A 13,185-nucleotide genomic window follows, 5' to 3' on the forward strand; every position below is an offset into this window, starting at 1 on the left:
CCTCACCTGCCTGTCCTCCCCAGAATGGGGCTCTGTCCCAGCAGAAGGGGAGCCTCCACCCAGAGCTTAGTGCAAGAACCCCAGGGAGGGGGCTCCGGGTGGTCGTCCTCTCCTGCACAGGGAACAGATGCAGCCGGCAGTCCCATGTCAGCGAGCGGCGGAGCGCCAGACTCCCCCTGGCAGGGGACAGAGCTGCCCTCGCTCCAGCTCTATAGGGTGGTTTCCGGACATAGTCGGGCTGAGGCGGGCTGAGAGCTGAGGCACGGGCAAAGCCCATGTTCCCTGTGCCATGTGCGTGTGTGCCAATGGAGAATGACCAGGAGGGGACCCCGCTAGACTGGCCTCGCGGGACGGCCTCCAGGAGTGGCCTGAACCCCGCCAGGTGAAGGGGGGAGGGGCGGTATGGGAGAGAACATTCCAGAAGCAGTGGGAACAGTATGAGCAAGGGCTCTGGTCGGTTGCATGGACAGGAGGCCAGAATGGCCAGAACACTGAGGGGGCAGAGCGGGACAGAAGAGGGGCTGGAGGCAGGTGGGGTCCGACTGCAGGGATTGGTGGAGGGAGGCTCCGAGGTGGGGGGACAGTGACATAGAGAAAGACTTGGCCTGTCACCTCAGAGAGCCGGGGCTGTGGAGAGGACAGGAGAGAAGGAGGCCTTGGGGTGGAGGAGGAGCAGGAAGGTGGGTGGAGACTGTGCAGAGGACCCCCACCCTCCAGGCAGCTGTTGGAGGAGGGTCCCCTTCCTAGAATGGGATGGGTGGGTGTGGGTCTGGATGCACTGAATGTGGGGCCGTCTCTGGCCTCTCCCTGAGACCAGCCTCCCAGCTCCCCAAGGCGCCCACTGCTGGGCACGGGGAGCTATCTACGGCACCTCTCTGCCCGCTCGCACACGCCCAGGCCTCTCTTCCTGGCTGCACAAGTCCACCCTGCTGAAGCCCCATCAGGGCTCCCTGGGGCATACCCAGTACCTCACGCAGCGCCCCCCACCCCCAACCTCCATCCCTGCCTTCTCTGGCATCCAGCCAGAGTTCCTTATTTGGATTCATTAAGCCACACCCTGCTGCCCTAGGGCCTTTGCAGCTGCTGCTCCCTGTGCCCACTCCTGGGCTCTCGAAGGCATCTAGGACTCCACCCCCCAGGTGTGCTGGGCAGCTGGCTGCAGCAGCATGGCTCTGGGACATACACGCCAGTAGTGACCACTGCCCTCGACTCCCCGGACACCTGGGCCTGCTGGTTTCTTTGAGAGGGACTCTCTGGCCTTCTTCTAGGAAGCCATGCTGAGTCAGGGTGCCTTCCCGAAGCAAGACGAGGGCCCATAGCTCTTTCCAAACAACCTGCTTAAGTCCTCATGGTCCATGCGCTGCTGGACTCCGACCCTGCCAGGGTGCCTGGGCTCCAGCCCCAGCTGCCCACGGTGGGGGTGAGGGGCCTAGGGGAGTAGGTTCACCACAGCTGGGGCTCTGGAGAGAGTCCAGACTAGGTGCCCTGCCCTGACCCCTGAGCCTTGGGGCCAGAGCCTCCCTATGGGGGTGCAGGCTGCCTTCTCCACTGAGAAAGGGAAGGTGGGGAACTGGCCATGGCACCCCTGGCCACACCATCTACAAATGTGGGCCAGGGGCCTTGTGGGTAGCAGGGGGCAGGCACAGAGGCTTGGGGCCCTGTGGACCGGGTTCTGGCAGGTGGTGGGGGTGGGAGGAGTGGGTACAGAGGTTGGGGCTGAGTCAACTGGGTTCTTGGAAGCATCTTTATTATTAGGAGTCTAGGAATAGTGGGGAGGCAGAGGCAGGATGCCCCACTCAAGGATGGGTGCTGTCTCAGGAGGGATCCGAAGGGCGTTTAGAGGGCCATATCCGGTCTTTGATCCAGTCCACGTACTTGGCTACACGGGTATAGACGCCAGGTTTGTTAAGCCTCCCACAGCCGTCACCCCAACTGATGATGCCGTATAGGTAGGCCACGCCGTTCTTCTCACAGGCCAGGGGCCCGCCTGAGTCCCCCTGCGGCAGGGCTGCTGGTCAGAGCCAGGCGCTGGCTCAGCTCCCGCATAGCCCAGGAATACTCCACCACCCACTGCTGCTCTGCCTCCCTCACCCTGGCCCTGAAAATGTCCCCAGAAGGGTCTCAGTGCACCCCCCCCACCATGAGGACTCCCCAGGAACTCCCAAGGCAGACTTCCTGACAGCCTGGGGGAGGGGGACAGATGACCAAGGTATTGCCGAGGAAAGGAGCTACCCCACTTTTTCCCCTGCCTCCTAGACACCAGCGTCTGACCATTCACTCCAGTTCCTAAAGCTATGCCGTGGATTCCTCTCAGCTCCATGACCAGGAATGTGCTCCTCAATCTGGCTCCCCAAGCCACCCACTGGCACACACCCTATGTGGACCAGGTGGTCCTCATGTCCCAGGCTAATCTCCCCAGCTGCCAGGCAAACTCCTATTCACCCCTCAAAATAAATGCAAATGCCCCCTCCTCCAGAAAGCCATCCCTGACTCCCCACCCCCCCACAAAGTGTTTGTTGTATCATGTAGTCCAGTGTCAAACCCCCTTGCCACTTCTGAGTTGTGTGACCTTGGAAGAGTGACAGGACCTCGCTGGGCCCCAGTCTTCCCATCATGTGAGAGGGAGTCCTCTCCTCTGCCAGGGGAGTTTGGTGGCAGTGGCCAGGATGGCCTCTGGAATATGTGGGTGCCCATCCTTGGGGTGTAGACCACCGACTGGCAGGGGCACTCCCTGCCCTGTCTCCCTGGCTGACCCTGAGGTTCACGATCCCTCGTAGCCCTGAGCCCCCAGAAGGGGGGGGGCAGGTGGTCTTGAGACCTGGGACAGCCCTGGCTTACCTGGCAGGCATCAGACTTGCAGTCGAAGTAACCTGCACACAGCATGTTGGGGCTAATGTCTGCTCCGTACACCTCGGGGCTGCTGCACTTGTGGTCTGCGACCAGGGGGACCAGCGCCTCCCGCAGGGAGCTGGAGTAGCCACTCACATCTGCAGACAAGGTGCTCTCAGGCTGGGCAAGGCTCCCCGTGACCACGGCCCTGGGCCCGGCACCCCCACCAGACTCACTCTCATCCTGGTGGCCCCAGCCCGCAATTTGGCACTTGTGCCCAGTGGGGAAGGGGCTGCTGGGCTCAGGCAGGCAGATGGGCTGGACAAACTGGGAGCGGATGGCACAGCGGTCCCCCTTCTTCTTCAGCCGGATCAAGACTGGGCAAGAGAGAGAGAGCAGAGGTCAGCCCGGGGCATGGGGATCCCTGCTGGACAGAGAGTGGCCGCCAGGGACAGAGGGGCTGTGGCCACTGGCATCTGTGGCCTGGGAGACCCAGGTCGGAGCAGGACTGGCCAGCCAGGTCTTCCTCACAGGGCGCCACTCAGCCTTACCAGGTTCCCTTGCTGCCCTGCACTACTCTCCTCCCCTCCCCTCCCCCCACCCCTCTATCTCTCCTTTCCTGCTCCTCCCCTCCCCTCCCCTCCCCTCTCCCACCCCTTCCCTTCTCCCCTCCTCCTGCCCCTTCCCTCCCTTCCCCTCTCCCTCACCCCTCTATCTCTCCTTCCCCATCCCTCCCCTCCCCTCTCTGCCTGGTGCCTACCCACCCCACACACAGACACACAGCCTCTCTCCTGGCTCCGGCCTGGAGTGTGCAAAGTGCACACACATCCCTGGCCCTGTGGCACCCCAACATGTCTAAGCCTTACCCAGGTCATGGTCACTGGGGTTGAACACTGAGTACATGGGGTACGGGATATACTTCTCGATGCCAAACGTCTGTGTTACATCCGTTGTTTGGTTGAAGAAGTGCTGGCCTAGGACCACTAAGACACTTTCCCTGCGGGGGCTGTGCAGGGAGGCTGGTGGAGGCAGGACTGGGCCCGCTCCTCAGGCCCCCCACCTCAAGTCCTCCCCAGCCCCACTCCCAGGTCCCACCCTCAGACTCCTCCCCTCGCCCCCCACTTTCCTCGTGGTGGCTCTAGCTTCTCGGAGATAGGAGATAGCCCCAGGAGGGCAAGGCTGCAAGGCTGCGCAGGCCCCCTGCAGCCCTGGGGAGAGGCCTGGGCAGGGGGCAGGGAGTGGTGGGCTATGGCCCCATGCACAGTCCTGGCCAGTGCCATCTCTAATGCACCCCTTTAGTCACCTCTGGGGGCCTCATGCAGGTGGGGTCCTGGCTGATTGGGGCCTGAGTGGGTGGAGACCCTAGCCCTGCCTGGCGGGCCTGACCCAGCAACTATGTAGCCCGGTCCCCCACAGACAGCCCCTCATGCCTGCTGGGCACAAGACCTGGGCCGCCCCGGCCCCCATCCCCACCCTGGGTCTCAACAGAAGCCCACCCTGGCTTGGCCCCCCTTCCCTGGATTCCAGCTCCAGGCCACAGTGGGACCTCCCAGGCCTGAGGGCCTTCTGGAGAATGGGCTGCTACCCCCATGGGCACCAGCCAGCTCAGCACACAGTGGATTTGGTGCCTGGCCTCTGGACATAGTGAGCAGCCCAAAGCCAGGCCCAGAGCTGGCAACTCGTGGGTCTCGCTCAGGTGGCTCTCAGGCGGACGGCCAGCACACTCCAGGGACAGGGGGAGGACCCGGCTGGCTGAAAGGCTGCCTGAGTGTGGGGCAGGGCAGGGCGCCCCATGCCCCTCCTGGGGGGCCACCTGGGAGTCCACCTGTTCACCTCCAGCACCCCTGCCTGACCCCCCAGCCCCGCCCTGGACGTGAGGACTGGGTGCCTGCCCCCTCCCCCAGCCTCTTAAGCCCCCACCCATCTCTGTACTGGGGAGGCCTCAAAGGTCCCATTTCCCAGGCCCCGTGGGGAGCCTGCTACAGGTCTTGGCTCCGCACAGGGCAGGCCTGGTACCCACTGCCCCCACCCATGCTGTGGTCCCTGGGTGACCAACGGAGGCTCAAGGCCAGACTCTCACGCTGCCAAAACCCCAGCCTCTGATCCCTGGGATGCCACTGTCAGGCCCATCCTCTCCCACTGGACCCCAGACAGGGAACCCTGTGCCCATCACAGTGGAGGAGGGGCTGGCCTTCTGGGTGCGTGGTGGTGGGCCTTGCATCCCGGACTCCCACTCCCTTAGCTACCAGACCAGGCCTGACTTCCCACAGAAAGCTCAACTCGCTGAGTGGGCAGGGCCTGCTTAGGGGGAGGAGGGGACACCCCCACCTGGGCAGTCTGGGGTCTGGAAGGGGTGGGATCTTCTCAGACGAGGTCCTGCCCATCACCCTTCCCTATGGCTCCTCTGAGAGCCCCCCTGCCCCGCCCCAGAGCAGGACTGGTGGGCTCCTGGGGCAGGGATTGGAAGGTGACCTGGGGCAGGTGTGGGGCTGGTCTCTGCTGCTTCCAGGCCCAGCGCCAGGCTGAACACTGAGCCCCTCCATGGTCAGTGGGGCGACAGGAAAATGAGGGACCAAGGATGAGGGTTATATGGGTAGGTGGGGACACGCAGGGACACAGGTGATAGCCGGCTTGTAGAGTGTGAGGACAGGCAGATTGGGTGGGTGGGAGGATGGTGATGGGGGGTGGGTGGGGCATGGGTGAGCAGTTAGGGGGGAGGCAGAGGGTGTCAGGGGACAGACACAGAGATGTGGAGTGGATGGTGGGTGTATGGCCAGGTGGGCGGGAGGAGGTGGGAGGCAGACCAGTGGATGGGTTGAACCATGCCGTGGAGGTGGTAGGGAGAGCCCCTCACCTATTGGAGAAGCAGTGCGCTGCGGACACCACCCAGCAGGTGTGGACAAGACTCCCTGCACAGAAGCTGTCTCCGATATAGATGGCGGCCAGCCAGGGGTGGGAGCCAGGCAGAGAAGATGAACCTCCGATGATGCGTGGCCGTAGGAAGGTCCTTTTCTTGTGCCTCTTGCCACAGGTCTGGCGCCCCACTGGGGCAGGCTCAGCCTGGCTCAGCAGGACCGCAGTGGTCAGAGATGGAATTCTGGCCAGGGATTCTGGGAGCACAAGTCACTGGGTCAACCTCCAGGGCCCCTTCTGCACACCCCCACCCAGAAGGGGCCCTGGCTGCCATCCTCAAGCCCCCAGGCGGTTCACCCGGCTTCCGCCCCACCCCAGGCAGCTCCTCTGGCAAAGGACCCAGGGCTCGGCCCCAGCTCTGCCCTCACAGGCACACGGTCTACTCTGAGCCCGGTTCCTCTTCTGTACGATGGGGAGAACGAGACCCAATCAATCACAAGGCTTTGTGGGAACCCAGGTGGTGTGGCATACCTGGCAGATGTTCCTGTCCCTCTCAGCAGCCTGGGACCTCAGAGTCCCGGCTGGTCAGGTGGCCCGGGGACACCAGGGCCAGAGGGCTGGCTGGCCTCGTGGAGCTGGCCACTCACAGGGTCCAACTCCAAGGGTACCTGCTGGACCTCCCACCCCCATTACTCACACCTAACCAGTACTTTCCTGCCTCTGGGAACCATCAGGCTGTGCTCAGGCTGGGTGGGAGCCCCCCAGAAGACGTGGTGACTGGCTAGCCTGCTCTGACCCCTGGTGCCAAGGCATTGCATGCCCTTGCATTAGCCCTGCCTCAGTGAGCCTGTTTCCTCATCTTTCAGATGGAGCAGTGGTCCTCCAAACAGGGGAGGCCAGGCATGGATGGAGCAGGGAGGGCCCAGGGAGAAGTGCAGGGACCCCCATGGGAGTGGGGACAGGGCCGTCCCCTGCTGCACACTTTGCGCACCGCAGGCCGCCAGGCGGCAGTACTCCCAGGAGAGCGCACTGTCCTTGACCACGTAGCACCAGGGCCTCTCGTCCTTGTCAGGGTTCCTGGAGCGCAGGGAGAGGAAGGTGGGCCGGGGTGGGGGGAAGGGAACCCAGAACCCAGCGGGGCGGCACTCCTGATACGCCCCCCTCCCCAGCAGCGTTTCATTCGTTTTGCTGCAGATGGACATAGTGGCCTTGACCTCTGGCCCCAGGACAGACCCTGCCCACCCTGGGTGAGGCGGCCTGGGGTAGGCCCGGCCAGTGCTGACCGGCAGTAGGCGTGGGGGCCCAGGCCGAGCAGGGCCGCGGCGCCCACCGAATCCACGTGCAGCTCCTGGTAGAGCAGGTCAGAGTTCCAGGCCAGACAGCTGAGCCCCGAGGCCGCCGTGCTGGCCACGCCTCGATACTCGGTGCCATTCCCCACGAAGCAGCGCTGGCTGGGCACTGTGGGCAGCGTGGTGCGCAGTGAGGCTGCGTCCAACACTGCGTCCACCTTGACACCGGCCCCAGGGCACAGGGCCCAGAGGCTGACCCACTCACCAATGTTGCAGAGTCGCCCAGCATGGCCCGGCGGGCAGGAGCACACGGTGGTCCCAGTGGCCACGATCAGGTGGCAGGTGCCCCCGTTCAGGCATGGACTGCTCAGGCAAGCTGGGGAGAGGGCTCAGAAGCTAGGCCTCAGGCTTTGAGGGTGTCAGCCATAGGAGAGTGGGGTCGGGGCCTTTCAACCTGCTGCCTGTGGCTGGGGGACCCCAGGAAGCCCTCCCCTGGCCATGGCCTACCTGTGTGGCGGGTGCCCTCGCAGCGGATCTGGCCCCCAGCACACTCACACTGTTCCACTTGGCCCTGGCTCACTCGGGCCCAGCGATCGCCTGCCTCCAGGTGCTCATAGCGTGTCTCATCAAAGCATTTTTCTGGGGGTCACAAGTGCCCTGTGTACCGCTGCCCTGGGGCAGGTGTCTCCTGTGCCCCTGTTCCCAGGCCCTAGCCCGGCCCCAGGAGCCCCAGCCGCCCTGCTCACCTGTGTCGCAGTTCCTGCCTGTGAAGGCCATGGGGCAGGTGCAGTGGTAGGACCCGGGGTCCTGGGTGTGGGAGCATGAGCCCCCGTTGAGGCAGGGGCTGGAGGCACAGGAGTCCAGGGCAGCTGGGGATATCCAGGAGGGGGCAGGTGTGAGGGAGCCCGGCCCACCGGCATGTCTCCCCCAAGCCCTGTCTGCCTGTCGAGGCCCTGCGGAGCCTCCATCGGACCTGCTGCCTTCAAGCTGCCCCTTCTGGGTTCCTTGGGGTGCATGTGTCCTAGGGAGGGGTACAGGCCTTCCTTCTCCTCCCAGCACCCCCTGCCCAGCACTCAGACCCTGGGCAAGCAGGCCTCTGGCTTGGTACCAGACACCCCGGAAGCCCTGTCCCCATCGGGGAGCACGGTTCCCTCCTGTGTTCCCCGGGACCCTCAGTAGGTAGAGCTGAGCTGTCCACACCTCACTCTGCGGGCCCTCATCTCTGTCCAGGGCTCTTCCCATGCAGCCACAGGGCCCAGCCTGACCACCAGGGGGCGCCTTGGCCCCAGCAATGACCCAGGCAGCCCTGTGGCTCCAGGAGAGGGCAGGGTCCTGCCTGGGAGGGGGCCCCCAGGGCTGCAGTGTGTAGGGTCAACCCCAAAGTCCCCTCCTGCACTCCAAGCAGGGACCCCTGTCCCCTTGGCTCCCACTCCCATAAGTGCTCCCTTAGACTCGCTCCTGCCCCAGGCCCAGCTGGCTCCTAGCCTGGGCTCAATGCCCCCCAGCCCACACCCCTCCCCCATCCAGCACATCCCCCCCCTCCCCCGGGCACCCACCTGGGCCCTCCCTGGACACCGGAGCCTGCACACAGTAGCCCCAGGCCCTGTCGCGGTCATAGTTGTGAGTGGTGGCACACCTGGGGGTGATGAATCAGGTGGGGCCCAGACCAGAGACCTGCCCACCCGGCCCGACTCTCGCAGGGCACCTCGACTGCTGATGGCTCTGGAGCTCTGCCCTCGTCACGCCCACCCCCACATTCCCTGTCGTATACCAGGCTCAGGCTGGAGTAGGGAGGGCAGAGGGCAGGAGGGTCTCCAGGGTGGACAAGGGACCGTGGGGACCTGGAGGAGGGGAGGCCGATGGGCTGTGCTCGCGGGCCTTGCCCCAGCCCGGGACCCACCACTTCCTGTGGGCGCTTCCTTCTGAAGTGCAGGCGTGGAGCATGCGGCCGCCATAGCGGAAGGGGAACCTGCAGGGCTGCCCATCCACTGTGAGCACTGCAGGAGGGGTGAGAAGGGTCAAGGGGCTCCCGTGCTGGGCACCTCTTGACCCCACATCGCACACCCCGCTCCCCAGCAGCCGCCTGCGTTCCTCCCCACCCACCCATCCAGGTGTAGCCCACCGCCTCCAGGAAGCTCTCCTGACCCACCTGGGTCCCCAGGGCTGCTGCTGGAGGGAGCTGCCCTGGGCGGGGGGGTGAGCCCCCTACCACGGGGTCCCTGTGCCTCTGGAGCACTCGTGGCTGGGGTCACAGGGGTCACCGAGGTTACAGGGATCATGGGGGTCCCAGGGGTCACTGTGGCGTTAGGTTCTGGGGGTTCTGTGAGGTTCTAGGAGGAGCCAAGAGGACTGTGATGGTGTCAGGGTGGGACGGCCCCCCCCCCCCCCTCATGCTCAGGCCCCGCTGGCTGGGCTGGTCACAGTCCCCAGCCTCAGTTTCCATACCGGAGCCCGTAGGTCTTAGAGTGGAAACCCAGGGGCCTCTAGCCACTGGCTGTCCCAAGGCCTCTGCCGAGCCCACAGGGTTAGATAGGTTGGGCTGCGTGTCTGCCCAGACTGGGGCACCCCTGCCTTCTAGCTCAAATCCTGGTGATCTGTTCTTAGGGTGGACGAGAGCAGCTGAGGCCCTCAGAGGTCCCCCCGCCACCCAAACAATGGGACTCAAGAGCGGCCCAAAGGGAGGGGAGTGGCCCTCATGCCCCCGAGTGGGGGCCCAGGTCAGACCCCCAAGCCTCTTGTCCCCCAGGCCAGCACAGCACCCACCTCACCCACCAAAGGCCAGGAAGCCAGCTTTCACCATGTTGGGTCCCCCTCCTACTCCACAGCCCTCCCTGGCCCCGGGCCCCCACCCCAGAGTGGGCACAGGGAGCCCATGGTCACAGCGCCATGGGGTCAGTGCTCACCCCACCAGCCTGGGGCTGAGCCCCGTGAGGCACCAGCAGCAGCAGCAGGAGCAGGAGCAGGGCCATTCCCGGCAGGGGGCAAAGGCTGGGACCCCAGGCCCAGCGCCCCATGGCTCCTCCTGGGCTGGCGTGAGGGGGCAGCAGGAGGCCAGAACAGCCACTAGGGCAGGGGGAGGTCAAGGCCTCCTGGAAATGATTAACTCTGGCCGCCTCCAGTGCCGGGCCCACATGTCCCCCATGTCTGCTGCCCAGCTCACCCCGCCTGGTCCAGGTGTCTCCCTCTGGCATCAGCCACACGGGCCTTGGACCTGACAACATCCTCAGGTCTCAGCTTAGAAGCCATCTCCAGGAAGTCTCCCAGGACACACAGCCAGCGGGGGCTTGGACTCCTGGCCCCAGCTTCTGGCCCCCACCTCTCCACAGGGCTGGCCACTATCTCTCTGTGAACTATTGGTAACCCGAGTGGCTAAGAATACTGAGCCTCCTAGGCCTGGAAGGTGGGTGCTAGCCCCATAGCCAGAAAAGGCCAGGCACAGCGGAGGGTGTGCTTTCCCTGCTGCTCCCAGGATAAGCCTGGGGTGGGCACCCTCATGGGCGTACAGCTGGGGAGGTGGGCAGCACCAGAGCTGCCAGTCCACCTGCCCTAAGTCAGCAGGTTGCCCAGGAATGTCCCCTCCCCCCTGGGAGGACTCCCTTGGGCATCTCCTCCAGGAAGCCTTCCCCCCCGGACCCCCTCAGCCCTGGGTATTCCCCCTCACAGCTTGGACAACCTCTGTCCAGGGCTGCCCACACTCCACCCTGAGCCCTGGCCGGGACCCGCTGTCTCTGGGTAGCTCTGGTCCCCAGAAGAGCCCCAGCCAGGCACCCAGGCACCCAGGCACCCAGGCACCCAGGCCCACCAAGGGCCACAGAAACCTGGCTTAGAGTCCTGCCCAGGTCTGCATGCTCTTTCCATCTGTGACCTGGAGTCAGGACACAATTACAGTAGGCCCACCCCCAACTCCACGGGTCCCGGAATGCATGACTGGGGGCTGCGGGCAGAGCTGCCAGGGTTCCCCATGAATTAGCTCAGCTGTCCACAGGCTGGCCCTCACTTTGGTCAAGGGATCAGCCTGGCTCTGCAGCTACCTCACTGCGCACCCCACCCCCAACACCACTCTCTCTAGGCCCTTGTTTTGCCATCTGTGCAAAAGAAAGGAGAATGGAAACTGGGGCCACCTAGCTTGGTCTGTGGTGGGTGCAGGGTTGGGGAGGGGCCTGAACATCAAGTGTGGTATGGGGGACACCATGGGTGCAGGTAGGGGAGCATGGTGGGTGCCAGGAGACACGACGGGTCCTGGGTGCAGTAGGTGATGGGTGCCCCCCTTCCAACACCTCCCAAGGCTCCACCCAAAGCACTGCTCACTGGGGGTGGCTCCCTAGAAGCAACCAGAACCACTTCAGTGGCCTGGCCCAGTACTTGCAGTTTAGGCCCCTCCCAGCACAGGGTCCCTCAGCGCTCAGCTACTCGATGTTGGGGTTCTGCTCATCAGCCCTGACGGGAGGCCGACCAGACCTGCTCCACCGATAGCACACGGTGGCCCTGCCCCACAGCGTGGCCTGACACGCGCCCTCTTGCCCAGGCTGCGGCCACTCTGTGATCACACTTATCGCAGCCTCGGGGCCCAACCCCGCCCAGGCCCTGCTGCACCCCATCCCCCACATGAGGCAGAGTACAGGGTCCCCACTGCCCCCAGAACCCAGACAGGAGAGCACAGGGAGCCGCGCGGCCGGGGACCCCCAGCTGAACCCTGCCCTCATGGGCGGCCACCCCCAAAAGGGGACCCTGCCCTGACTTGTCAGGCATGCCACAAAGCGGATGTGACCAGAGGCCTTGATCGAGAAGGGTCACTTCCTCTCACCCTCCAGGACACCATGGCTGTGAGCCCTGTTAGGTTGGCTTCCTTCTCTGCCCACGCTGACCTCAGCCATCATCTCCTCGACCCCTCTCCTTGATACACGGGCCAAAATAATGGCTTCCCGAGGGCAGGGTCTCTGACCCCAGCACCCAGCACGAGGCTGACACTCGGGGGAGGTCCCCAAAGTTGATTTATTGAGGGAAGGCTAGAGGCCGAGGGGCAGCAGGGCAGGGTCTGAGGAGCCCTCTGAGCCAGCCATGGCGAGCGTCCAAGGCTAGGCCACTCTGCCCTCGCCTAGTTTGGCTCCCAAAGGCGTGGTGGCCAATATGGCCCCTCCAAGGCCCTCGAGGTGATATGGGGCTGTCCCCACGAGATCACAGGCCTCCACACGTGTCCAGGTGAGGCAGCTCAGATGCGGCGGCAGGAGGGACAGCCAGTGGGGATGGGGCTTCAGGCGCCTCAGACGAAGGTTGCATGGTGCTGGCTGGCCTTGAACTTGGTAGGCCCAGCTGGGACGGGGCTCAGGCTGGGGAGCTCTGATGTCAGGGGCCCACTGGCCTGTGACCTCTGGGGACCTGTCCGCACCCTGGGGATGCTGCTGACTTGCCCGGGTGCCAAGCCAGCCACACGGTCCACCTCGATGATGGTGTTGACTGGGAGGCCTTGGCTGCCTCTGGCCCCGCCTCCTGTCACAAGGAGAAGAAAGAGACTGTCACCTGTCTGCCCTGCCCTGGGCTCTGGAGCCCTGCAAGCACCCAGGGCAGGAGACCACACCCCACCCTCATCACTCAGACACAAGTGATCTCTGTCCTTGGGTGCCCTGGGCCTGGGGGAGAATGCCCGACCTCAAGCCTCCGATTTGGCAAGCCCCCAGACCTTCCTGGGCCCCACCACCACCCAGAACAGCAGAGTGCTCTCAGCAGGTGGGCTGCACAGGGCAAGCAGGGCCCAGCCAAGGGGGCTTTGGGCAGGAGTCACAGAGGTTGGTGTAGGGTGACAGAAGGTGGGGGCCCTGGGTAGGGTCACCCATGCCCCTCAGAGCCCCCACACAGTGGAAGCCACAGGCTCAGGAACAGAGCTCAGCTACCTGCTGACCCACCCTATCCCAAGCTAGTATGGCCCCTGGTTCCTCCTGGTGGGGCTAGGCCAAGGGGTCCTCAGAGAGGTGGTAAGTGGGATGGGGTCCTTGGCCACGCCAGCAGACTGCAGGGGAGGTACCTGTGCCTAGGCTGGTGGGGGTGGTCCCGGGAGGTGGGTGCTGGGCCCTCAGGGAAAGATCCCTCCCCGGGCACTCCAGACCTCCACCTACAGGCCTCAGTGGGCACAGGCCCCAGCCTCGCTTCTGGCTACCCTTCCCAGCCCTGGCCACCTGCTTGTCCTCCTGACTGTTGCCTCGGGGCTATGTCTTCACCC

General features: G+C 64.6%; 2 protein-coding genes across 8 annotated transcripts in view; both read right to left on the bottom strand.

The window, feature by feature from the left end:
* Positions 1 to 1,730: 1,730 nt before the first annotated feature.
* On the bottom strand, positions 1,731 to 11,815 carry HGFAC (HGF activator). 2 transcript variants are annotated; one of them, XM_077875702.1, is made up of 14 exons: positions 9,875 to 11,815; positions 9,121 to 9,301; positions 8,872 to 8,968; positions 8,528 to 8,607; positions 7,718 to 7,840; positions 7,479 to 7,610; positions 7,237 to 7,347; positions 6,966 to 7,140; positions 6,674 to 6,759; positions 5,684 to 5,939; positions 3,696 to 3,835; positions 3,066 to 3,206; positions 2,839 to 2,987; positions 1,731 to 1,997 (listed from the first exon to the last, which is right to left on the bottom strand). In XM_077875702.1, exons 1-14 carry the CDS (start codon positions 10,190 to 10,192, stop codon positions 1,815 to 1,817), a joined length of 2,172 nt encoding a protein of 723 aa, XP_077731828.1. In that variant the 5' UTR covers positions 10,193 to 11,815; the 3' UTR covers positions 1,731 to 1,814. The 2 variants fall into 2 exon arrangements, with proteins under 2 accessions (XP_077731828.1, XP_077731834.1); XM_077875708.1 differs by having other exon boundaries at positions 1,731 to 2,011.
* Positions 11,816 to 11,944: 129 nt separating this feature from the next.
* The window catches only part of RGS12 (regulator of G protein signaling 12), a 119,991-nt gene continuing 118,750 nt past the window's right edge, over positions 11,945 to 13,185 (bottom strand). For all 6 annotated transcript variants that reach the window (XM_077875669.1, XM_077875660.1, XM_077875642.1 and 3 more), the window contains one exon: positions 11,945 to 12,458. In XM_077875669.1, the coding sequence (XP_077731795.1) occupies positions 12,232 to 12,458 (227 nt within the window). In that variant the 3' untranslated portion in view covers positions 11,945 to 12,231. The remainder of the gene's footprint in view (positions 12,459 to 13,185) is intronic.

This window comes from Canis aureus, chromosome 2 (assembly GCF_053574225.1).
Source record: "Canis aureus isolate CA01 chromosome 2, VMU_Caureus_v.1.0, whole genome shotgun sequence".
NCBI lineage: Eukaryota > Metazoa > Chordata > Mammalia > Carnivora > Canidae > Canis > Canis aureus.